The sequence below is a fragment of the Mus caroli genome, unplaced genomic scaffold (genome assembly GCF_900094665.2).
Source record: "Mus caroli unplaced genomic scaffold, CAROLI_EIJ_v1.1 scaffold_11933_1, whole genome shotgun sequence".
Taxonomy (NCBI): Eukaryota; Metazoa; Chordata; class Mammalia; order Rodentia; family Muridae; genus Mus; species Mus caroli.
In genome coordinates, this window is record NW_018388935.1 from 14837 (window position 1) to 40136 (window position 25300).

The 25300-nt window shown below is 34.8% G+C and overlaps 1 protein-coding gene across 1 annotated transcript; it reads left to right on the forward strand.

The window, feature by feature from the left end:
- Nucleotides 1-8135: 8135 nt before the first annotated feature.
- LOC110287857 (vomeronasal type-2 receptor 116-like) lies at nt 8136-24279 on the forward strand. Its single transcript, XM_021154367.1, has 6 exons — nt 8136-8335; nt 10078-10357; nt 10746-11552; nt 12235-12462; nt 12790-12913; nt 23360-24279. Exons 1-6 carry the CDS (start codon nt 8139-8141, stop codon nt 24277-24279), a joined length of 2556 nt encoding a protein of 851 aa, XP_021010026.1. The 5' UTR covers nt 8136-8138.
- Nucleotides 24280-25300: the final 1021 nt, after the last annotated feature.

The following is a 25300-nucleotide window of genomic DNA, read 5'->3' on the forward strand; positions in this document are numbered from 1 at the left end:
GTTGGCCCAGCGCTATTATCAGCTAGGGGGTGACAGTAGAAAATGGGAGTGAAAAAGAAAACAGACATTTGTCCACAGTCAAGAACTGCATCAGGAGAGAGGAGTAGGACTTAAAATAATAAAATAAAATAAAAATAGTAAAATTCAAAAAAAATAGGGAGAGAGAGAGATCAATAAAGAAGGAAAATGGATTTCAGAACTCTCCCAGGGACACAGGAAAATCCGGAGATATCCAGCCTTCTCTCCCTTCCCTATAGGAGACACTTTTAGATTTGGTTACATCAAATTTTCTACCTTCTCTATGTTGTTTGTGTTTGGTGCACCAATATATGTTCACATGTCAATTCATGTCTGTCTTTGTTTGGTTGTATGAGTGACTGATGTTTTATGTGTCATGTTGAAAAAATATATATGGTTAAAACTGTATCTCCTGACTATCCATCTCTTGATTTAGTCAGTCTACCCAGCGGAGGCTGATTTAATTTGCCCTGCACTGTAGCCAGGAATGACACAAAGCAAGGAGGCTCCTGCTGAAAAACTGTTTTGGTTTTTTTTTTGGTTTTTTGTTTTTGTTTTTGTTTTTGTTGTTGTTGTTGTTGTTGTTGTTTTTTAAAAAGGGAATCTGTAGCTTCTTAGTTCTAAGGCAAAAAAAAGATGATATTTGGTATTTCCCTAGAAAATTCTCTACAATTAGTTTCAGCAATTGAAAAAGTGCTTTTTATCTTAAAAATTATAGCTACAAAAAGTAAAATTATTTGATTGGTCTAAATTTAAAAGATTCGTGTAGCCACGTAATTTAATTTTTACTGGTCTTAAAGGTGTAAATATGCTCTGCATGGCTTGGTCATAGAATATTGGCTTATAATTATTGGGTATGATCAAAACGGTGTAACATTGGTTACAAAAAAGTTAGCTTTAAATTACTAACTCAGGATTGGAGTCATTTTAAATAACAACACATGGCAAAAACCAGCCCAGAAAACTAGGGCTCTAAGATAGTTCTGAATTGAGATAATATTTAATTAATTCTTATCCTAGAAAGTAAGCTTATAGAGATAAGATTTAAAACAATGTCTCTTTATTGATGCATTAAAATTTTCACTGTCATGCATTCATATGTATAAATTGGAAGCCAAACTTCATAACATGATATTGATGTTTCTAGTATTGATTTTAAATATAATAAATTGTTTAAAATTGGGTTTTTCTCACCAAAAGTTTATATATATATAAACTTTTTAATATATATATATATATATATATATATTAACGTTGCATTAAAATACTTAAATTATAGTTAAAATTGCCAATGTTCCATTGACTGCAGCTTGCAGTTTGATTGCAAATTTAAGATCTTTAATTCACCTATATGTTATAATTAGGATAATTATAAGAGTAATCATCTTATGAGAGAGCTAATACAGCTCTCTGTGGCCATACAGACATACAAAGCTCAGACCAGCCTCATCAGGGCTTGTGTGGCTTTCTTTTGTTTTGCAAACAGTGTCTAGGGAAGTTCTTGCCTGCCTTCAGGGGAATTTCTTTTTGGCTAAAAGAACATTGTTGCAGATGTATCCAGATGTTGTTTTAAATAAATTTTAAATTCAGAATTTATAAAAGGTCATTCAGGCTATAGAATTATAAAGGCATCACAATCCGGCTTGCCTACTTCATATAAAGTTACTATAGATTTAAAAGTTTGGTTTTTTCCTTTGCATCCTGATAATTGTGAAGGGTTTGCTTCTAGTGAACTGGTGATCACTGGAAAATTTTACCTCTAGGTACGGCTAATATAGCTTTACATTATGTAAGAAAAAAATTTATTGTCTCTGCTTCTATACAAGAAGCTAAGAGTTTGAATCTTTCACTGTGGAAAGTGTATTATTAGCCAATGCCTCTAAAAGGAAGTTTACCTCAAATCTTTGCTCTCATACAATGAGCTTTAAAGGTCTGGGGAGTAGTTGATGCTTCATAAGATTCAGAGTCAATATCTTTTTAATATTTAGGGGTTTAGTTATACTAGAAAATTGTGGTAGGGAAAATCTAAGAAAGAAAAATTGATTTGCTTCAAAATTTTATTTTCAAAAGCTTCCAGGAAATGTTAATTGGCTAAGACCTCACCTTAAGTTCTTAAAGTAATTTACATCTTTGTTGGATGTTATGAAGAGAGATACAAATTAATTGGTAAAGAATAAAAGGCTTTGCAGAAAATAAAGGAGGCTCTTATAAGTGTTATCAATTATAATCAATGGTAATTAAATATTAGCTGCTTATTTTATTTATGGTTATTAAATGTGCCCACAGCAATGCTTTGGCAAGAGAAAACATTAAAGTAAAATCATCTTTCTTCACCTCAACTAAAGTTTTAACATCTTATTATAAGGCTGCTGTGGTGCTAATAAAAAAATTATAAGATAAAATCGCATATTTTAGAAAAACTATAACAAAAAATTGTGTATTAAAAACCTGACAAAGTGTCTGTTCCTTGCTCCAAACAGCAATTAAATTGTTTATTGCAGAATATTGATATTTGGCCTATTGCATATCATCATTTTAAATAAAATTGATAATCACTATCCTAAAGATAAGTTAAAAATTGCTTTTATGCATGCTTTTGTATCTTCTATAAATCCATGCATGCATGCATCCCATTTCCTGTGTTTAAAAACAACCTTTCTATGGGAGAAAAGTATATGTGAATTGGATCACATGTTTATTCTTTTGAGTTTCCTCCTGCTTCAGCACAGATAATGAAATTGTGTGCTATAGACAGTTTTAAAATGTTGAATAATCAAGCTTTAATTTGCATATTAATAGTCAATATATATCTCAGAGCTTACAATTTCTTAAAATTGTTCATCCCACAGATACTATAAATTCTTAACTTAGCGATTGTTTATGCATGTACAACTCATAAGAAAAAATGCTGTTCTTTTAAGAAGACTGTTTTGGGACATTTAAAAATTTGTCCTAGATTGCGTGGACAAGACCTCTCAAGGCAATGCCATGCTAGATTTATATCTCAGGCAGATTATAGGCCTTACACAAAAAAATAATTGGCCATATAATCTCGTTCTTTACATCATCAAAATAATAATGGCTTAAGATATTTTGGTATTTTTAAAGAATGTACATATCAAATTGTAAAATATTTTGTTCTTAGTGTCCTCAGTTTCTATCTGTTTCCACATAATGGTATTAGTTCTTGAGGATTTATACTTAATCAATTGCTGCAAATGGATACTCTTAGTTCTGATTAATAAATACATAAATTATGCACATGTGACTATTAATACTTTTTCAAGCTTTCTAGTTATAACCGCTCTACAAGAGAAACAACTAAAAGTGTAGTTAGCCATTGCCTATGTTAAATTTTTTATATATATACTTGGTGTTCCAAATTACAACATATATTGGAACTGGCTATAACAGTCAGGTATTTGAGATGTTTTGTCAACAATTTAATGTTACCCATGTTTCTGAGACTTTTTATAATTCTCAAGGACAAGGAATTGTTGAATGTACTCATCGCACTCTGAAAAAATGGCTTTTAAAAACAAAACAGGGGCAATTATACCCCCCAAGGTCACCAAAAGCACATCTTACTTTTGTCTTATTAATTTTCATTTTTTTTCAAACTGTCATTAAAGGCCAGTCTGCAACATCTAGCCATTGGCATCCAGTTACTTCCAGTTCTTATGCCATGGTTAAATGACAGGACCCATTTACTAATACATGGAATGGTCCAGACCCTTGGACCAATTTGGGGAAGAAGTTTTGTCTGTATTTTTTCACAAAAAGAAGATGGAGCTCGAGGGCTGCCTGAAAGATTGGTTCGTCAAGTGGACACAGATCTTGAGTCTTCTAGTAAGTACAATTCCAATCTTGACGATGGATAAAAATCTTTTTTTTTTTTTTTTTTTTTTTTTTAGCCAGAAGAGTTAATTTGGAGCACAACCTCCATTTTCAGAGAATTTACAGCCTTTCTGTTGATTCTCAAGTCACCTCTCCTACACTGGGAGGTCAGAGTCTAAGCTTGATCGTTACTAATTTGAAACTAAATAGAGTACCTGGACATCCCCAAAGAAGTTTATATCCTGTTGTTTTTTCAACTGTCACGCCCTTGTTTTTCAAGCAGGTCAGTCAACGCCTTACAGCCTGTTTTCAGAAAGCATATAGCTCACCTGTAGCAAAAGCAGGTGGCAGAAATTCACCCATATGAAGAAGCATTTTAAGTATATATTGTAACTTTGGTCTGATTTGGGAACAAGGTGTGCTATGTGGCCCGATCAGTCAATGACGGGCAACCAGATTTCAGAACTATATCAATCTGAGACAGAGGTATATGCCAAGATGCCATGGTTTATTAATAATACACCACAGAGCCATGTTTGTGCAAAATAAACACAAACAAGCTGCATATATTCTCCTTGACGAATAAGAATGGTTCAGGAAAATCTGAGTCCCCAAGCCAGACCCGGCAGCCAGCCACCATAACTCCGAGGCAGGACTAGGAAGCATAAATAAATTTATGCCTCAGTCCAGCTAATTTTTGTTATATATTTAGGACGGAATTGTAGTCTCCATCAGCCTTGAAGCAAGCTGATGCAGATTTTGACCTTGCTGCCACTAAGAAAGAGATTACCTATGGTAGAGCCTTCTGACCTTGATGGCTCTATTTACTCTTCTCCAAGACTCTGATTCCTTGAGACATTCTAGAGACACACCCTGTAGATTGCCTACAGGCTGGCTCCAGCCACCAAGAATGGGCTGGTGGGGGATGGGTCTACCCTCTTTATAAGCATGGACTCTCAGTAAACTTCAGGGGCCTTGAACAGAAACATGTCTTAACCTCCATTATTTCTCTAGTTGTTCTCTCCCATACAGCTCCTGCATCCCACTCAGGAACCCAGTTAGTGTGGCCGCAGCACCTACAGACTTTAACAACGAGCTAATACTAATACTCTTACAACTATTCCATAAAATAGAAACAGAAAGAACACTACCTAATTCACTCTATGAATCCACAATTATTCTGAAACCTAACCACATAGGAACCCAACAATGAAATAGAAGTTTAGAATCTTGCTTTTAAGGTACATTGTGGTATTCAGGGCTTTCTGTGGGGGAAGAAATGGGCTCTGATGATGCTTATATTCTTTCGCTTGCCTCTCATCATCTGGTTATATCTGATGTTAGCTTGTACTGCTGTCTTTAACTGGAACCTCTTGTGAGCCTATGAGCTTTTAATCTTAGGTGTGGCAGCACTCCTAGGAGACAATCTGTTTCTGCATTGAATTGTGGTGTGGACAGCTATAGCACAGAGTTAGCTCTGAGTTGCAGAAGAAATCAAAACCAAATTTCATATTGACAGACAAAACAATAATAATAACCTTGTTGGATGAAGCCTGTCCATGTGGGTATGGGATTTAAGATTTCTGTCCATTCTTTTCTGTTTGCCTTAAAACACTCAGCTCCCTTACACCAATTGGATGCTCTTATACTCCCACCTTGATGAGCCTCTTAACCTGTAAGCCAGCCCCAATTAAATGTTATCTTTTTTTTTTTTTAGTCATGGTATCTGCTCACCTAATTAAAAACCTAACTAGAAAACGTTTCCCCTAAGAAGAGGAGGTTTACCACCCTGGGTACCATCCCATCGTGATATTGCAAGCCACTGCAGAACTAGGCAGATGCTTTCCCATTGAGGCCAGAAAACTCAGACCACATAGGGGAGCAGGGAACAGAAGCAGATAACACAGGATAGATCCTGCTCTAGTTCTTGAGGGACCTCCATGAAGACCAAGCTGAACTACTGTTACATATGTGGACAGGAGTGTAGGACCCCAGATTTCTTAAGTTAATTAAATAATTCAAGAGAACTCTCAACACATATGTCTTAGTCAGGGTTTCTATTCCTGCACAAACATCATGACCAAGAAGCAAGTTGGGGAGGAAAGGGTTTGTTTATTCAGCTTACAATTCCATACTGCTGTTTATCTGCAAGGAAGTCAGGACTGGAACTCAAACAGGTCAAGAAGCAGGAGCTGATGCAGAGGCCATGGAGGAATGTTCTTTACTGGCTTGCTTCCCCTGGCTTGCTCAGCCTGCTTTCTTATAGAACCAAGATTACCAGCCCAGAGATGGTCCTACCCACAAGGGGACCTCTCCCTTGATCACTAACTGAGAAAATGCCTTACAGTTGGATCTCATGGAGGCATTTCCTCAACTGAAGCTCCTTTTTCTGTGATAACTCCAGCTGTGTCAAGTTGACACAAAACTAGCCAGTACAATATATCTCATAAGTTTCTATTTTTGTATATGATAATTAACAGAGAAAAATTATTGAACTAAAGAGGTGATAATTAAAAACCTCACAATATTCAAGTTTGAGAAGTCTGGTCTAGTTAATCCATATTCTTCAGGGCACGGGAATTCCTGCAGTAATCTGAACAGACTGAATATATGTTACAGAGGTGTTAGATGACTAGAAGAAAACATACTCTTAAACACACCAGGGAAGGTATAAAATCCCGAGGGACATTATAAGAATAACAGAGCCTTTCAAATCTAAGAAAGATCACATCCAAATGTGAAGATGAGAGCTGCCTACAAAATTCCATCATTGGTATTAATAATTGGAAATTGTAGTCCCTAGGAAAAGAAGACAGATTTTATATTGTTTAATACAGTCCACACCTGAATAACATGACTGTCATTCTTTAAACAATCACTTATCCTAAACAAATTGTCCAGCAAAAAGTAGATTTCATACACATAAAAAATTAAGGACACCAAATTCTGTGGATGTTAAATGTGAGAATAGAAATGAGTAGGAAAGAATACTATTATAATAAAAATTAGTGTAAAAATGAAGACTATTAAAGAATTATAAAGAAAAATTATTAAGTTTTTTTAAGATATAATACTCAGGCCAATGCCATATAATATAGCAACTAAGAAAAAACAAACAAAAAAGCAACCAAATGGGAAAACAAATATATTTTGAAATTGTATTCTAACAAATGATCCTAATAAAAAAATTGATCAATGGGTTATATGTCCAGCCACATACACTGAGTTTTTAAACTGTCTTTTATAGTGAGAATTTTCGCTCCTATCAGGGATAAATTTGCTTCCTATTGCTTATATATACCACTCACATAATCTTCCATAAAGGAAGCTAACACAGAAGAGGAATAAATAAAAATGTTTTTTAACTAACCTTAAATGGTAAATCAAACTGAAAATAATCTAGGGCTTATATGAATTGTAATTATGAATCATTATGCAAAAAGCCTTTACATTGGAATTCTTAATAGACTGGAATTCTTAATCAATGTAACAGTTATGATTAACAAAAATGGATGTTATTTAAGAATGATATGCTGTGGCTTCAACTTTTTGTTTAATCTTCCCTAGAGAAAAATTAAAATAAATTTTATTGGCCTTAAATTTCCTACAAAATCAGCTTTTACAAACTTAGATTATGAAAATTTTAAATACAAATTACTCATTCTTCCATAACACTGACCCAAAAGTAATTCAATTTATACTTATGAATTAAAGAAAGACAAAAACACCCTAAAAGAAACTTTATAAAATTAATATCTACAAATGATGGGAACACATACAAGCATTTCAAGATATTGTTAATTTGTTTATTTTTGTGTTCAGTTGAGTTCAGGTGGAGTCATTGGGATAATTTCTAGTAAAGTTCATTTGGAATGGCTGATGTAATCTGAGGTAACTGTTTCAAATGGTCATCAGAAAACTGGTTTGATAAACTTGGCTTGTTAGAAAATTTGCCCAAGAGGAATCATGCCTGGTGTTCATGTCTACTGTCATGGATGTAATCACAGGGATATGGAGGAAAAAATAATTATGAAGAAAGTTATTACCCCTTATTTTTTACCTGAACATATCAACTCAGATGTTGAGCCTAAGGCCATAGAGTATTCAAGAACCCACCAGAGGCATACAAGGAACTGAAAAGTAAATTGCTAAAAGAAGTACATTTGTCCTTTAGTAGTAAGTACAGTAATAAATAGCGGCACAATATTAACACATGAGATTCTGTCTATCTTACTGTATATGCTGCATTTTACTCAGGTAAATATTTTGCTGATGTGAAAAAGATGTTCTCTTTGATCTCTGTCTTCTGCTTTCTGGAAATCTCCTTTATTTTTTGTCATTTGAGTGACCCCAGATGCTTTTGGAGAATAAAAGACACCAAAAACCATCTTGGAGATAAAGAAAGTTATTGTTTCTTTTCTATTTACACAAAGCATGGTTATGTGAAGAATGATTACTTCAGTTGGAATCTAGACAAGAAGTAAGTGCATACTTCATTTACATATTTTACTTTGCCATGGGAGACAAAGCATTATAGAGATACTGGGATGTAGACCGTGATACCATGAGACTTCTGGATCTCCCATTCTAGGAAATAACAAATTTTATTTTATGTTTCAACGCTGGATATTTTCGAAATTCTGGTTCTTTTACATGTACCTTATTGTTCTACATTTTTGAGTCACAATTTCTAGGTAGATGCGGAATGAATGACCCATGTGAAATTATATAAAACTGAATAATAATTGTTAATTATATTAGAATTATTCTTTCTGTGTTCTTTCATTCTTCTGCTCAGTGAAATATCTTGGAAAGTTATTTAGATACCTTTTGGGTTTTTTTGTTTTACTTTTTTCTAATTTTTTTAATTAGGTATTTTCTTCATATACATTTCAAATGCTATCCCAAAAGTCCCCCAGACCCCCCCCACTTCCCTACCCACCCACTCCCACTTCTTGGCCCTGGCATTCCCCTGTACTGAGGCATATAAAGTTTGTGAGACCAAGGGGCCTCTCTTTCCAATGATGGCCAACTAGGCCATCTTCTAATACATATGCAGCTAGAGACAGGAGCTTCGGGATACTGTTTAGTTCATATTGTTGTTCCACCTATAGGGTTGCAGACCCATTCAGCTCTTTGGGTACTTTCTCTAGCTCCTTCATTAGGGGCCCTGTATTCCATCCAATAGCTGACTGTGAGTATCCACTTCTATATTTGCCAATGCACTGGCAGAGCCTCATAAGAGACAGCTATATCAGGGTCCTGTCAGCAAAATCTTTCTGGTATATGCAATAGTGTCTGGGTTTGGTGGTTGTATATGGGATGAATCATACACACACAGACACGCAGACATACACACACACACACACACACACATATATATATATATACATATATATATATGTATATATATTAGAGTAGAATTATTATATATAACTTCCTATAAAACCTTGCATATTGAATAGCAGATATGTTTCCGAAACAATATATGTTTTCAACCTATACTGTGCCTAAACAAACGAGATTCTTGTACAGTTTTTCAGTGTTAATTTGTCACTGATACTTGGATGTTTATATCATTACTATAAACATGACAGCACAGTTTAATAAGCCAGTTATTTTTAGAAGTAAAATATTGGAATTCTGATGCACCTACATGGTTAGTGTTCTACTTGCAAAGCAATATAATATTTGACCAATGTGAATAAATTAGGACTCTCAAAGACTTTGTCATGATGGTGGAGATACAACAAAACTAAATGCAAATTTATAATCTTAAATAGGATTCTTGTGTGGATATAGTATTGGTAATATGAAAAGATATTCAACTAATACCTACTAAAACGATTTTTAAAGTTGTGTTTTAGGTATTTGTGAGTAATATCATTAAGTTAGAGAAAAAGGAATTACAGGAAAAGTGTAATTTGATCATATTTTCTTAGATTACATCTAACTATATCCTATACCATCATTATCAATATGGAGAATAGGGCTTATTATACCCTTATGATTTGTGTCCGTAGGCTATATAAAACACCAGAAATAGATTATGTAAGAATTTAGAAAATTTAATGTAGACTTATTCTATATTCCATTTCCTATCAGTTAAAAGCAGTACAAACTATGGGATTTTTGTGTTGATTTCCTCTCTGAATGCTAGGATTTTTCTGGCTTGTGCTTGTACAGTTTTAGGAATTATATTCTCTACTGCTCTGTTTTCAGGGTGACATCCAAGACCATACATTTGATTTTCTCTGTTTATCTTGCCATAGAAGAAATAAATAAGAACGACCATATTTTACCCAACATTTCTCTATTAGTTAACATTGAATGTAACCAACGAATATATGATGAGAAAACTGGTTTGTGTTTGAAAAGTGAGGAAATTATTCCTAATTACTACTGCAGAGATCAAACAAGATATTTAATTGTACTTACATCACCTGAATGGGCAGTATCTATAAGCTTTGGACCATTCTTGTACATCGCGAGAATTCCTGAGGTAATTAAGATGAATTAAACTTAAGGAAATACTTTCTCACCTCAGAGAGATGTTCTGAGTATGAATACAGTTTAGAAGTCATAGAAAGGGCTTATGTTTATATGATTTATCAAGCATAAATACACAGATACATTTTATGGCAAACAAAACAACTTTATCATAAATGGGTATGGGAGACAACAGTATTGTGAAATGTTATACCAGAAGATTTAGTATACTTGTATTTGTTTAAAGAATCACAAGAAATTACATATAATAGTAATTATAAGATAAAGAGTAAACACTTTCTAACATGACTACACTTTGGTCCAGCACACTCCGATATTAATTGAATCCCTCTGCATTCCATCATGTTCATAGTGTTGCCTATATTCTGTATATTTTTCAGCTTTACTGTGGTCATTTTCATCTTCATTTGAGTGATAATGAGCAATTTCCTCATCTTTACCAGATGTCTCCGAAGGACACATCTCTCCCACTAGCCATGGTGTCCTTAGCGGTTCATTTCAGATGGAACTGGATAGGAGCGATTGTTACAAATGATGACCATGGAATTCAATTTCTTTCTGAATTAAGAGGAGAAATGCAAAAGAACACTGTCTGTTTATCATTTGTGATTATTATCCAAACTGAGAAGATCATGTCCCTTAAAGAGTTTCATATGCATTACAACCAAATCATAATGTCATCAGCAAAAGTTGTGATAGTTTATGGAGAAAAAGACTCTCCTATACATTTTGCCCTCATTGTGTGGAAATCTGAAGGCATTTGGAAAATCTGGGTTAGTGCATCACAATTTGATATGATCACAATTACAGGAGATTTCTTGCTATACTCCTCCACGGGGACTTTCATTTTTTCACACCAGCAACCTGAAATACCCGGTTTTAAGCAATTTATCCAAACAGTACACCCTTCAAACTACAGTAGTGAACTTTCCCTTGCCAAACTATGGTGGACGTATTTTAGATGTTCCTTGCCACCATCTAATTGTAAGAAGCTGAAGAATTGTCCAACTGAAACTGTATTTAAATGGTTATTCATGACACCACTTGGAATGGCCATGAGTAATACATGCTATAATTTATACAATGCTATGTATGCTGTGGCCCACTCACTCCATGAGATGCTTCTGCAACAAGCAGACACATGGTCAAAGAATGCTGGGAAGGAACTGGAATTTGACTCTTGGAAGGTAAGGAGTATTACACTAAATGGCATTTATATGATTTGCATTCTTAAATAGAACCACATGGGCTAAAGCCATGTCAAAAGTTATTTCACTCATAGATGTACATAGTTCTGTACTCTATTATTGCATAGGTGGCATCTCGTGTTAGTGTCATAAATTATAACACAGTCAACACTGGTATCTAAGTCATGATTTTTTTGTCCAGATATTGAAACCACATATGTGACTCAGGTATTAATTTTTCTCATGAAATTCTTAAATATCAGTAAAAATGATTTGTCTCTAATGTTATTCTAAAGTTGCTGATCAATTTACTGAAAAGATACCAAAGAATATCAGGTACTTTTCCATTAATTTCACTTATTAATAATTTCTATTCCGTTGCCTGTGATCAACTAACACTATTGGCAGAAAACAAAAAAAAGAGAACATTTCATTTCTCTCCAAACATAAAAATCAGAACTGTAGGATTTAGAGAAATAAATCCAGCAAGAAAATTGTATTTCTCTACAATGTGGAGCTAAATTTACATCTACATAAAATTTATTTTCATCTTTAGTACCGAATACTTCTGTTAAAGATAGATTTGTGGAAAGGATAATAAAAATTAGGATCTTTCTAAATGTAATACTTTCTATTCTAAAGTGTAAACCTAGTTGAAAATAAAATGGCGAATGTGTTTTAGATGTTCTCTTTTCTGAAGACCTTACAATTTGTAAATCCTGCTGGAGACCTAGTCAACATGAACCAGAATTTGAAACAGGATACAGAATTTGACATATTCTTTATAATGGATTTTAAAAAATATTCTGGACTTAAAATTAAAATAGGAAAATTTTCTGGTCATCTTCCAAGTGGTCAACAGTTACTTATGTCTAAGGAAATGATTAAGTGGGCTACAGATATAGACCAGGTAATTTAGTCATAATTATAATGCTTAAAATGTATTCTCTACTTTTGATTTGCCATGGAAAAAATACTTGGCATTTCCTTGTTTATTGGGGTTAGAGTGCCATAGATATAGTCTTTCATTTTCTTACACTCTTTTTGTATATATTTCTTAATATATAAATCATCATACATTCATACATTTTTTTCTGTAAAAAACAAAACAGTAAAATTTAATATGATATATGTATGTTAAATTAGGTCTTTCAGTGGATGTCTGTTGTGTGAATCACTGGTTGTTTGTCCATTAGGATATTGTCCTTATTTTTATAATGCATATTATTTTTTACAGATTCTACCATCAATATGTAGTATGCCTTGCAGACCAGGTCTCAGAAAATCCCCTCAGGAAGGAAAGGACATCTGCTGTTTTGTTTGTTACCCCTGCCCAGAAAATGAAATTTCCAACAAAACAAGTAAGGTTATCATTTATCAAAATAATCAGATTGATTTTTCCCATATTTAACATAGTTCTCAAAAGTCCTTTGTGGAAGGAAAAAGATATGTTAAGAAGAAAATGCTTCAGTAATACTGTTATTCAAAATAATAATATCTCTCTCTCTCTCGTCTCATTATTCTAAATCCCAGGAACACAATGTTTCCTGAATATTTCTTTGAATACTAAACCTTACTGCATTATGACATGCTTGTAATTTTAAACTTTATTAAAAATAGGAATACTATGCACTTAAAATACTTTACCTTTTATTCACTTTAAAGTCGAATCACAGCACCCATTCCTTGTCTTTTGCCAATCCCATTCTTGCAAATTCATGAACGTAATACACCCTCCCCTTTCCATCAGAGAAGGACAGCATCCCCTTGGATACTCCTCCACCATGTGTTATCTGTTCGAAGTAGGACTAGCGCTGACTCCCAATGTGGCTGTCCATGTAGGGAAAAGAAATCCAAAGGCAGGGCACGAATATGGAGATAGATGCTGCTCCACTTGTGATATGACCCAAATGAAAGCCAAGCTGTACATTTGCTATTTATGTGTAGGGAACCTAGTTCCAGCCTAGAAATGTTTCCCAGTTGGCAGTCTAGTCTCCATGAATTACTAGAGGCCCAGGTTATTTAACTCTGTAGGTGTTCTTGTAGTTTACTTGCAACTTCTATCTCACCTATGTCTATTTCAAACTTTCTAGAATATTTACTAAACTCATCCTGATATTTCCAGTGGCTTTCTCCATCTATTTTCATCTGCTGCTATATGAAGCCTCTTAGAAGACATTATGCCATATTCCTGTTTGCAAGCATAACAGTACTATTAATAGTGGCAGATTGTGGCTCCATCATAGAACTTGGGAAAATCATTAGTTAGCAATTCCCAGATTCTGCTCCATCTTCATCCCTGCAAATAAGCTTGGAAAATATGTGGTTCAAGGTTCCCTGTGTGGACTGATGTTCCTTTCCTTCCTCTAGAAGTTGTGCCTAACTACAGCAGGTAGCCAATTAAGTTTCGATATACCATTCTACTTAGAATCTCAGTTAGGGTCATCACTGTATATTCCCTGTATCCTCACCCTTCCCAGTTCACCAACTAGTCCCAGAGCAACCCCTCATCAATTTCTGTTCTCACTGCCATGCTTCTCTGATCCTTCTCCCCATAGTTTCTCACCATCCCTCTATCACCCCACTCCTTCTACAACACCTTTATCTCTCTCAATTGACTTCCTAAGACTATATAGTTGCATCTTCTGTATAATATTTGTATATCCTCATTTGGAAACTCCTTATTACCCAGTTTCTTTGGGTTAGGGGATTATAGCATGGGTTATGCTGATATTTATGGCTACTGTCTACCTGTAAATGAGGACATAAGATCAATGTCTTTTTGGATCTGGCCTATGTCACTCAGGATGGTATAAAAAAATTCTATTGGTTTGCTTGAATATTTCAAGATCTGTTTTTTTTTTTCCTAGCTGAAAAGTATTCTTTTGTGTTGGTGTGCCCTAATTTCTTTATCCTTTCTTAATTTGAGGGAAGTCTAGCTTGTTTCTAGTCTCTGGGTATTATGAGTAAATCTGAGATGAACATAGTTGAACAAGGCTCTCTGTGGTAGAGTGGGTCATCTTTTGGCTATATTACCAGGAGAAGTATAGCTGAGTTATAAAGTAAAAATATTCCTAGTTTTATGATAAAACATCAAATTGATTTCCAAAGTACAAGTTTTGCAGTGCCCTCAGCAATGGAGTAATGTTTTCTCTTTCTATATGTCCTTGTTATGTGCCACTACTTGAGGTTTTTTGTTTTTGCTTTTGTTTTTGTTTTAATTTTACCCATTTGGCAGATGTAAAATGGTATCTCAGGATTCTTTGATTTGCAGTTCACTACTGACAGTTTAATGGTAGCATGAGTCTAGGTTTGTCATAGCCTGAAGAATACATCCTCATGGCAAAGAGACTATAATACGGGTGAATGCTAGATTCTACTCCACACCAGCTACACCTCCTTCTGTTCAATTACTTGAGTAGAAACTGTACTCCACAATGGAGGTGCACTCTTAAATTTCAAATGATGACCTTCTCTGTTCTAGGATCAGTCTGTCTTATTTAGGGACTTTCATGGGAACTACTCAGCCAATAAACAGCCAAAGTTATCCATTCATACTACTTGCTTAGTTACCAAAGATGGCAAGTTCAGTCTCTGTATTCTTCGTGAAAAGAAGTCCTCAGTAGGATCATCCTTAAAAATCTAGGTGATTTCCACGGAACTGCATTTCCATGTTACCCATCAAATACCTTCCAAATCCAGCTCTTTCTCTCTATTATCTGTCTCTCCATAACATGCAACAGATCACTTCCATTCCTGTCTTTTTGGTCCCCAATAACAAAAATGATATATTTCTTCTTCCCAGAGATGCACCTTTCTCTGTTCAGACTTCTTCGTTACGTAGCTCTCTGGGCGTGTGCATTGTAGCTTCTTATCATTTATTTAACAGTGATCATACACTTTAAAACCAATACATACAATATTTTCTTTTTGTGTCTGGGTTATTTTATTCAGGCTAATTTCTTTATTGTCCCATCCATTTTACAGCAAATTTCATGATGCCATTTTATTTTAAACAGGGGAGTCATCTGCATTGTGTAGATGTAGTACATTTTCTTTATCCTTTCTTGAATGGAAGTACATCTGTTTGTTTGCATTTTTGTCTCTTTTAAATAAAAATAAAAAGATCTTAATTAAGCAATTGATTTTATTGTAAGATAGAATATATATTGGGTGCATATGTAAGAGTGTTAAACCTGGGTTTGCTGGTAAATATAATCTCAATTTTCTTAGAAAATTCCATAATGATTTCCATAGTTTCTATTTAAGTTCACTTTCACATCAGCAATAGAGGTATATTCCCCTTGGCCCAAATGTTATCCTCTTTCATGGTTTCTCCCCGGAAAAACCCTACTCCATCTCCCACCCCTGCTTCTTTGGGATGTTCCCCTTCCCACCCACCCACTCCTGACTTCCTGCCCTGACATGTCCCTACACTGGGGCAATGAACCTTCACAGGACCAAGGGCCTCTCCTCCTATTGATGCCCGACAAGGCCATTCTCTGGTACATATGTGGATGGAACCATGGGTTCCTCCATGTGTACTTGAGGTCTGTGTAGTCTCATTGGATGATAATCTTGTTCTGCCTATGGTGTTGCAAACCCCTGAAACTTCTTTAGTCCTTTGTCTAACGCCTCCATTGGGGAACCCATGCTCAGTCCAATGGCTGCCTGTGAGTATCTGCATCTCTATTTGTCAGACTCTTGCTTAAATATGTTCTAACTTCTCACTAGACGTATATCAGGCTTCTGTCATCACACACTTCTCAGCATCCAAGATAGTCTCTGGGTATTTTCTCTGTATATGGAAGAGAACGGAAGGTCAGTTGTCTCTGGATCACCATTCCCAGTCCCTGCTCCACACCTTGTTTCTATATTTGTTCCCATGAATATTTTGTTCCTCTTTCTAAGAGGGACTGAGGCATCCACACTTGGTTGGCTATAACCTTGCTATAAATTGTCTTTAGAAACTTTAGGGGTGTTTCTTGCATTAGGAATTATGCCAGTATTTATCTTGACTATAGTGTTGCAGTAAATTGTCTTTAGAATCTTTAGGTATATTTCTTACATTAGGATTTATACAAGTATTTATCATGAAGAGGTGGATAATCTTTTTTGCTTGAATTTGTTTTACAATTATTTTATTGAATAATTTTGCATGTATAATTTTTAGATAAATTAATCTATAATTCCCTTTTTCCATTGAATCTTTATGTACCTTGTGTATTATGGTAACAACAGAGAGATTCAGAATATGACCTGGGAAATGTTTCTTCTGTATCTATTTTGTTGAATAATTTGAGATGTACTGGTGTTGGATCTTTGAAATTTTGTTTGAATTTTTACCTAAAACCAATTTGAACACAGGCTTTGTTGTGGTTAGTAATATTTAAATGAGTGATATTATTTCAATGGGAGACATTGGTATATATAAATTGCTTGTCTGGCCATGACTTTACTTTGGTAAGTATTTCATATCAGGAAAATATTCATTTTATTAGATTTTGTGTAGTACTAGTTTTTAAAGTATGCCCTAATAATTCCCTTCAGTGTCTGCTATTTCCTCCTTTCTTTCTCTCTCTCTCTCTCTCTCTTTCCTTTTTTCTTTCTTTCTTTCTTTCTTTCTTTCTTTCTTTCTTTCTTTCTTTCTTTCTTTCTATCTATCTATCCATTTACTATTTTGGATGTTCTTCTATGACTTTCTTATTGGTTCAATAGTGGTTAGTCTATCTTGTTGAATTTATTAAAATACCTTTATTTTCTTATTTCATTCTATAATTGTCTTTTTTGTATTATTAAATTCATCCCTCATTTTCATGATTTATTGCCATCTAATTTTGTTAGGCATATTTAACCATTTTGTTGTTGTTGAGCCTGTAGATGTGCTGTTAACTTGCCATTATGAGATCTCTACAGTTTCTAAGTAAATACTTAGTGCTGTTAACTTTTCTTTTAGTAGCTCTTTCATTGTGTCCCGTATATTTAAGATTTGTATATACAAGTCTTCATTGAATTCTAGAAAGTCTTCAATTTTTATTTTTATTTTTATTTTTGTCTTGATCCATTATTTCATAAAACTAAGAGTTGTTCATTATCCATGAGATGGTAAGCCTTCTGTGGTTACTTTTGTATATGTTGATCATCATTAATACATGGTGATTTGCTAAGATGTAACGAGTTATATAAATTTTCCAGGATCTTTTGAGATTTTCCTTGTTTCTTAGTAGGTAGATTTTGGAGAAAACTGTGTGAGTTGCTGAAAAAGAAGTTTATTATTTAATGCTTACCATAATGATCTGTGTATATTTGTTACATTAATTTGATTTGTAAGATTACTTAACTCCAGTATTTTTCATTTTTACCTTTTGTCTGGATGAACTATTCAATGATTTGAGCATGTAGTTAAAGCAATATGCATCTGTATTGGCCAGGCCCTAGCAGAAGTTCTCTGGTATAACTATACCAAACTCTTGACAGCAAGCAATTATTTGAATCAGCAATAGTGTCTATGTTTGGTGTTTGCAGAAGGGATGGATCCATAGGTGCAGGCAGTCTCTAGATGGCCTTTCTCTGAGTCTCTGCTTCATTCTTTGTCCCTGCACATTCTTTAGACAAGAGAAATTCAGGATTAATATTTTTGTGGTGGGTGTGTGGCCCCATTTTTCAACTGGGGGCCATGCATATACACTGGATATTGTCTCTACAGATTCTTCCTCCAATTTATTGAATATTTCAGATAATGTCCTCTTTGTTGTGCCCTGGGAACCTCTTGGATCCCTGGAACCTGGAACTTTCTAGTGGCTGCACACAGTTACCCCTCCCCAACTTTTACTCTCCTTTCAAATTGCTGAACGTCTGTAATTCTCCTCTCTTAGCACTTATATGAACTGCCCCCCTTTTTTCCTATCCCTCCTCTCTCCTGCCCATATCCCTCTCTCCCTCTACTTTTAAAGATTATCTTCTTCCCCTTTCTGAGTAGGACTGTAGCATTCACATTTTGGTAAAGAAGAAGTTCTAGGGTTTCATATGGTATAAGAGGTGTATAGTAGGAATTGACTATAGTGTTCACATTTTGGTGAGATCTCCTTGGGTTTCATATGTGTATAGTAGGAATTTCCCAGCTTCTTTTGGGATAATATCCACTTATCAGAGATTGCAAACAATGTGTGTTTATTTTCTGATTGTGTTACCTCACAAAGAAAGATATTTTCACATTCCATCCATTGGCCTGTAAATTTCATGAAGTCATTATTTTTAATAGCTAAGTACTAATCCATTGTGTAAATATACCACATTTTCTGACCCATTCCTCTATAGAGAGTACCTCTAGGTTGTTTCCAGCTCCAGGTTATCATAACTAAGGCTGCTATGAACTTAGTGGCGCATTTGTCCTTGCTATATGTTGGAGTACCATTTTTGTATATGCCCAGGAGCTGTGTAATTGAGGCTCGGGTAAATTATTTTCAATATTCTGGGGAACCACCACTTATTTCCAGAGTTGTTGTACCACTTTACAGTCCTATCAGCAATGAAGGTTTCTCCAAAATCTTGCCAGCATCTGCTGTCACTTGAGATTTTGATCTTAGCCATTCGGACTTTTGTGAGGTGGAATTACAGGGTTGTTTGATTTGCATTTTCCTGATGACTAAGGATGTTGAATATTTATTTTATTCTCATTTTATAGGATATTTCATTTATTTACATTTCAAATGTTATCCCCTTTCCCTGTTTCCACTAAAACAAACAAACAAACAAACAAACAAAACTACCCATTTTCTCTCCCCTGCTTCTATGCAGGTGCTCCCCCACCAAACCACTCTTTTATTCCCTTCCTAAAAGGGCATTGAGAATTCTCAGAACCAATGGCCTCTCCTCCCATTGATATCCAAAAAGGTCATCCTCTATTACATATGTGGCAAGAGCTCTGGGTCCTTCCATGTGTACTCTTTGGTTGGTGGTTTAGCTCCTGAGAGCTCTGGGCTACCTAGTTGGTGGATATTTTGTTCTTTGTATGGGTTGCAAACCCCTTCAGCCCCATCATTCCTTTCTTTACTTTCCCCACTGGGGACCACCTCCTCAGTCCAATGGTTTGTTGCAAGCATCCACCTCTGTATTTGCCAGGTGCTGGCAGAGCCTCTTAGGAGACTGTCAGGCACCTGACTCTAAGCTCTTCTTTAAGTGTTTCTCAGCCATTCGAGAATCCTCAGTTGAGAATTCTCTGTTTAGCTATGTACCCAATTTTAGTAGGATTATTTGTTTCTCTGGAGTTCAACACCTTGAGTTCTTAACATTTTGGATGTTTGCCCTCTTCTAGATGTACAGTTAAAGATCTTTTCCTAATCGCTGGGTTGACATTTTCTTCTACTGACAAAGTCCTTCGCCTTACAGAATCTTTTCCATTTTATGAGGTCCCATTTGCCAATTCTTGATTTTAGACCATAAGCTTGGGTGTTCTGTTCAGGAAATTTTCCCCTTGCCAATGTATATGAGGTTCTTTCCCACTTCCCTTTCTATTAGATTCAGTGTATCTGGTTATGTGGATGATCTTGAACCACTTGGATTTGAGCTTTGCACAAGGATATAAGAATTGGTCAATTGCATTCTTCAACAGACTGACCACCAGTTGAACCAGCACCATTTCTTGAAAATGCTATCTTTTTTCTACTGAATTGTTTTAGCTTCTTTGGTATGTGGGTTTATTTCTGGGTCTTCATTTGTATTCCTCTAATGTAACTTTCTCTCTCTGTACCAGTAACGTGCAGTTTTTATCACTGTGGCTCTGTAGTAGAGCTTAAGGTCAAGGATGATTATTCCCACAGAAGTTATCTTATTGTTGCAAATAATTTTTCCTATCCATGGGTTTTGTGTTTCAAATGAATTTGAGAATTGCTCTTTATATTCCTGTAAAAAAAAATGAGTTGGAATTTTGATGGAGATTGCAATGAATCTGTAGATTGCTTTTGGTAAAATGGCCATTTTTACTATGTTAATCCTGCCTAACCATGAGCATGGGCAATCTTTCCATCTTGAGGTCTTCTTCAATTTATTTATTCAGAGACTTGAAGTTCCTGATGTACAGATTTTTAACTTGCTTGGTTACAGTCACACCAAGGTATTTTATATTATTTGCCATTATTGTGAATGCTGTGACTTCCCTAATTTCCTTCTCAGCCCATTTATTCTTTGTGTAGAGGAAGGCTACTTATTTGTTTGAGTTAGTTTTGTGTCAAGCCACTTCTCCTGAAGTTGTTTATCAAGTGTAGGAATTCTCTCATAGATATTTTTTTTTGGGGGGGGGGAATCACTTATGTGTACTATCATATCATCTACAAATACTGATATCTTCACACCCTCCTTTCCAAGTTGTATTATTTTAACCTCATTTTGTTGCCTAATTGCTATGGCTAGAACTTCAAGTACTATATTTAATATATGGGGGAGAGTGAACAGCCTTGTCTTGTCCCTGATTTTAGTGGGATTGCTTCAAGTTTCTCACTATTTAGCTTGATATTGGCTGTTGGCTTGCTGTATATTGTATTTATTATATTTACAAGTACCCCTTGATTTCCTGATTTCTCTAATACTTTTGGCATGGAGGGCTCTTATATTTTATCAAAGGCATTTTAAGAATCTAATGAGATGATCATGGTGATTTTTTTCTTTTTTTTTGAGTTTGTTAATATAGAGTATTATATTGATGGATAGCCATATATTGAAACATCTCTGCATCACTGGAATGAAGCCTTCGTTATGATAGTGAATGATAATTTTGATGTGTTCTTGGATTCAGTTTTGCATAAATTTTATTGAGTATGTTTACATCAATATTTATGAGGGATATTTGTTTTAAGTTTTTTTTCTTTTTTGGCTCTTTATGTGGTATAGGTATCAGTTTAACCATAGATTCATAGAATGTGCTGAGTAGTGTTCCTCTCGTTTCTTTTTTATGAAAGAGTTTGAAATGTAATGATAGGATTTTTTTTTTCTTGGTAGACTTCTACTAACTGATTCAATTTCCTTAGGGGTTATGGGACTATTTAATGGTTTGCTGATCCTGATTTAACTTTGGCACCTGGTATCTGTCTAGAACATTATCCATTTCATCTAGATTTTCCAGTTTTATTGAGTATAGGCTTTTGTAGTAGGTTTTAGTAATTTTTTAATTTCTTCATTTTCTGTTATTATGTCTCTACTTTCATTTGATTTTGTTAATTTGAATATGATCTCTGTGCCATCTGATTAGTCTGGCTGAGGGTTTATCTATCTTGTTGATTTTTTCAAAGAACCAGCTACTGGTTTTGCTGATTCTTTGAGTAGACCTCTTTTCTTCAGCCCTGAGTTTGATTATTACCTATTGTCTACTCCTCTTAGGTATATTATCTTCTTATTGTTTTTGAGCTTTCTGATGTGCCGTTAAACTGCTAGCATATGCTCTCTACAAATTCTTTTTATAAGCACTCAGAGCTATGAATTTTCCATTTATCACTGCTTTCATTGTTACTCATGTGCTTGGATATTTTTTGCTTTCATTTTCATTAAATTCCAAATACCCTTTAATTTCTTTCTTTACTTCTTTCTTGACCAAGTTATCATTGAGTAGATAGTTGTTCAGCTTCCAGGTATATGAGGGCTTCCTATTGTTTTGTTGTTGTTGAAGAGCAGCATTGGTCTGTGGTGATCTGATAGGATGCATGGGATTACTTCAATTTTCTTGTATTGGTTGAGGCTTGATTTGAGTCTGACTTTATGGTCTATTTTTGAGAAGGTACCATGAGGTTCTGAGAAGAAGGTATATTCTTTTGATTTAGGGTTTAATTTTATGTAGATATCTGTTAAGTCTATTAGGTTTATACCTTCTCTTAGATCTCTGTTTAGTTTCTGATTCCATGATCTGTCCATTGGTGAGAGTGGAGTATCAAGTCTCCTACTATTATTGCATAAGTTAGATTCAATGTGTGCTCTGAGCTTCCTTAATGTTTCATATACAAATGTGGGTGTCGTTGCATTTGTAGCACAGATGTTCAAGTTCTTCAAAATTGAGAGCTCCTCTGCTGGATTTTTTACTTTAATCAGTATTTAGTCTTCTTCCCCTTATTTTCTGATATCTTTTGATTGTAAATCTATTTTATTGGATACTAGAATTGCTATTCCAGCTGGTTTCTTGGGGTCACTTGCCTGGAAATATTTTTTTCTTTGTTTTATTGGATATTTTCTTTATTTGCATTTCAAATGTTATCCCCCTTCCTATTTTCCCCCCTGAAAATCCCCTATTCCTTCCCCCTCCCCCTTTGAAGTAGTATTTGTCTTTGTCACTGATGTTGCTTTCCTGTATGTAGCAAAATGCTAGTCCTGTTTAAATGTCCAGCCTGTTAGTGTGTTTTTTTTCTTGGGGAATTGAGTGCATTAATGTTAAAAGATATTAAAGGCCATCACTTGTTGCCTCTTGTTATTTTCCTTTTTAGAGGTGCACTATGCTTGTGTAGTTCTCTTCTGTTAGTGTTTCTGTGAGATTAATGTCTTCCTTTTTCTTGGGTGTAGTTTCACTACTTGTGTTGGTATTTTTCTTCTATTATCATCTGTTGAACTGGATTGTGGAAGTATTTTGTTTTAATTTGGTTTTGTTTTGGAATAACTTGATCTCTTATTCTTTGGAATTTGAAGGATTTCATGGATATATTAGCATGGGCTGGCACTTTTGTTTTCTTAGTGTCTGTGTGACATCTTCCCAAGATCTTTTGCCTGTTAGAGTCTGTGTTATAAATGATTAAAAATAACTATATCTTACATTTCTTCCTTTACTGTACTAGACATGGATCAGTGTGTGAAGTGTCCAGAGGACCAATATGCCAATGAAGATCAAACTCTCTGCCTCCAAAAAGTAGTGGCTGTTTTAGATTATAGAGACCCTATGGGGAAAGCACTGGCTGGCTTTGCCCTGTGCTTCTCTGTTCTTACATCTGTTGTAATCTGGGTCTTCCTGAAACACCAAGAAACTCCCATAGTCAAAGCTAATAACCAAACTCTCAGCTATGTCCTACTCATCTCCCTTATATTTTGTTTTATGAGTTCCTTGCTTTACATTGGTCATCCCACTATGGTCATCTGTATCCTGCAGCAAACCACATTTGCCATTGTTTTCACTGTGGCTGCCTCTACTATCTTGGCCAAGACAATTACCGTAGTACTGGCATTCAAGGCTACTGTTCCAGGAAGAAGAATGAGGTGGCTTCTTGTATCAGGGGCACCCAAATACATCATCCTCATATGCACCATGGTTCAGCTGATTCTTTGTGGAATCTGGCTTGGAATTTCTCCTCCATTTGTTGATGCTGATATACACACGGTACATGGCCACATCATCATTGTTTGCAACAAAGGTTCAGTGATTGCCTTCTACTGTGTCCTTGGATACATGGGCTCTGTTGCTCTAGCAAGTTTCACTGTAGCTTTCTTGGCCAGGAATCTGCCTGATACATTCAATGAAGCCAAGCTCTTGACATTCAGCATGCTGGTGTTCTGCAGTGTCTGGATCACTTTCATCCCTGTCTACCATAGCACCAAAGGCAAGACTACGGTTGCTGTGGAAGTTTTCTGTATCTTGGCCTCCAGTGCAGGGCTGCTTCTTTGCATTTTTGCCCCAAAGTGCTATATTATTTTATTAAGACCACAGACAAATTCTTTTTACAAGTTCAGGCAACCACATGCTAAAGCTGAAAATATAAGTTAAATGTAACTACTCATATGCTATACCAAAAATATCTACCTTTTCACAACACTCCTTTCTACCACTCAAATATTATGTTTAAATATGAAGTGTCTATCATGTAAACAATGTAAAGCATAAGCTGTATAATAAAATTCTAACACATGACCTGGATCTCAGTTTATTGGATCAAAGTGTGCAGTCAGACAATTTTATACCTCTAATGACCATTTGTTTTTATTATAAAATTGTCAGGTATCTGAAAATTGGCACTCGGCTTTGTAAATTATTTCATGTAGTATCCATCTACATGTATTAATGTGTTATTGTTACTTTCTAGAAAAATTATACCATGTGGAACGTACATGCATACAGAAATTAAGGAGGTAAACCTTTATATTTCCTAGTTCTGCATAGAAATTTATAAAGAGCAATTAACTAATAATATTTGTAACATGATACTCCAGAATGTGGGATGATAAACATTATGATGGTCTCAATGCTTTATGTTTCAATTTCAATAGTGTTTATAATGAAAATACTCTATAGTTCATATTGTAATTCTGCTGAAAGCCTCACGAATGAGGATATAAAAGAGTATATATATATATATATATATATATATATATATATATATATATATNTATATATATATATATATATATATATATATATATATATATATATATATATATATAGTTATTTTCCTAAGTGATCATTCCGTGAAAAGCATATCTTTGTATTTATGTTTATATTTCAGGACATAGTGTCCTCTCAAACTTATAGGAGATGATTTATGTAATACAGGGCAATTAGGTGAGAAATGCATAATGGTTTAAAGTACAGAGAATAACAGACCGGGTTCTCCACCAAAGTAAAACAGCTTCACCATCAAGGCTTGGAAAATATCTTTGCATAAGAGGCAGAAAAATTAAGGGCCTATCACTTAGAAGTGATGTGAAATTCTATGTTTATATTAGGATACTGTTCTTGAAATTCTAATTACTAACGAAACTTTTAAAATATCAAAAAGTGAAAACACTAG

What these genes read in the sequence shown, in the direction of transcription:
- LOC110287857 (XM_021154367.1), top strand. Translation starts at nt 8,139, where the DNA reads ATGTTCTCTTTGATCTCTGTCTTCTGCTTTCTGGAAATCTCCTTTATT. An exon ending in AGTTGGAATCTAGACAAGAA is followed by an intron (nt 8,336 to 10,077) that starts GTAAGTGCATAC and finishes CTCTGTTTTCAG; the next exon opens with GGTGACATCCAAGACCATAC. An exon ending in TGAAATTTCCAACAAAACAA is followed by an intron (nt 12,914 to 23,359) that starts GTAAGGTTATCA and finishes TTACTGTACTAG; the next exon opens with ACATGGATCAGTGTGTGAAG.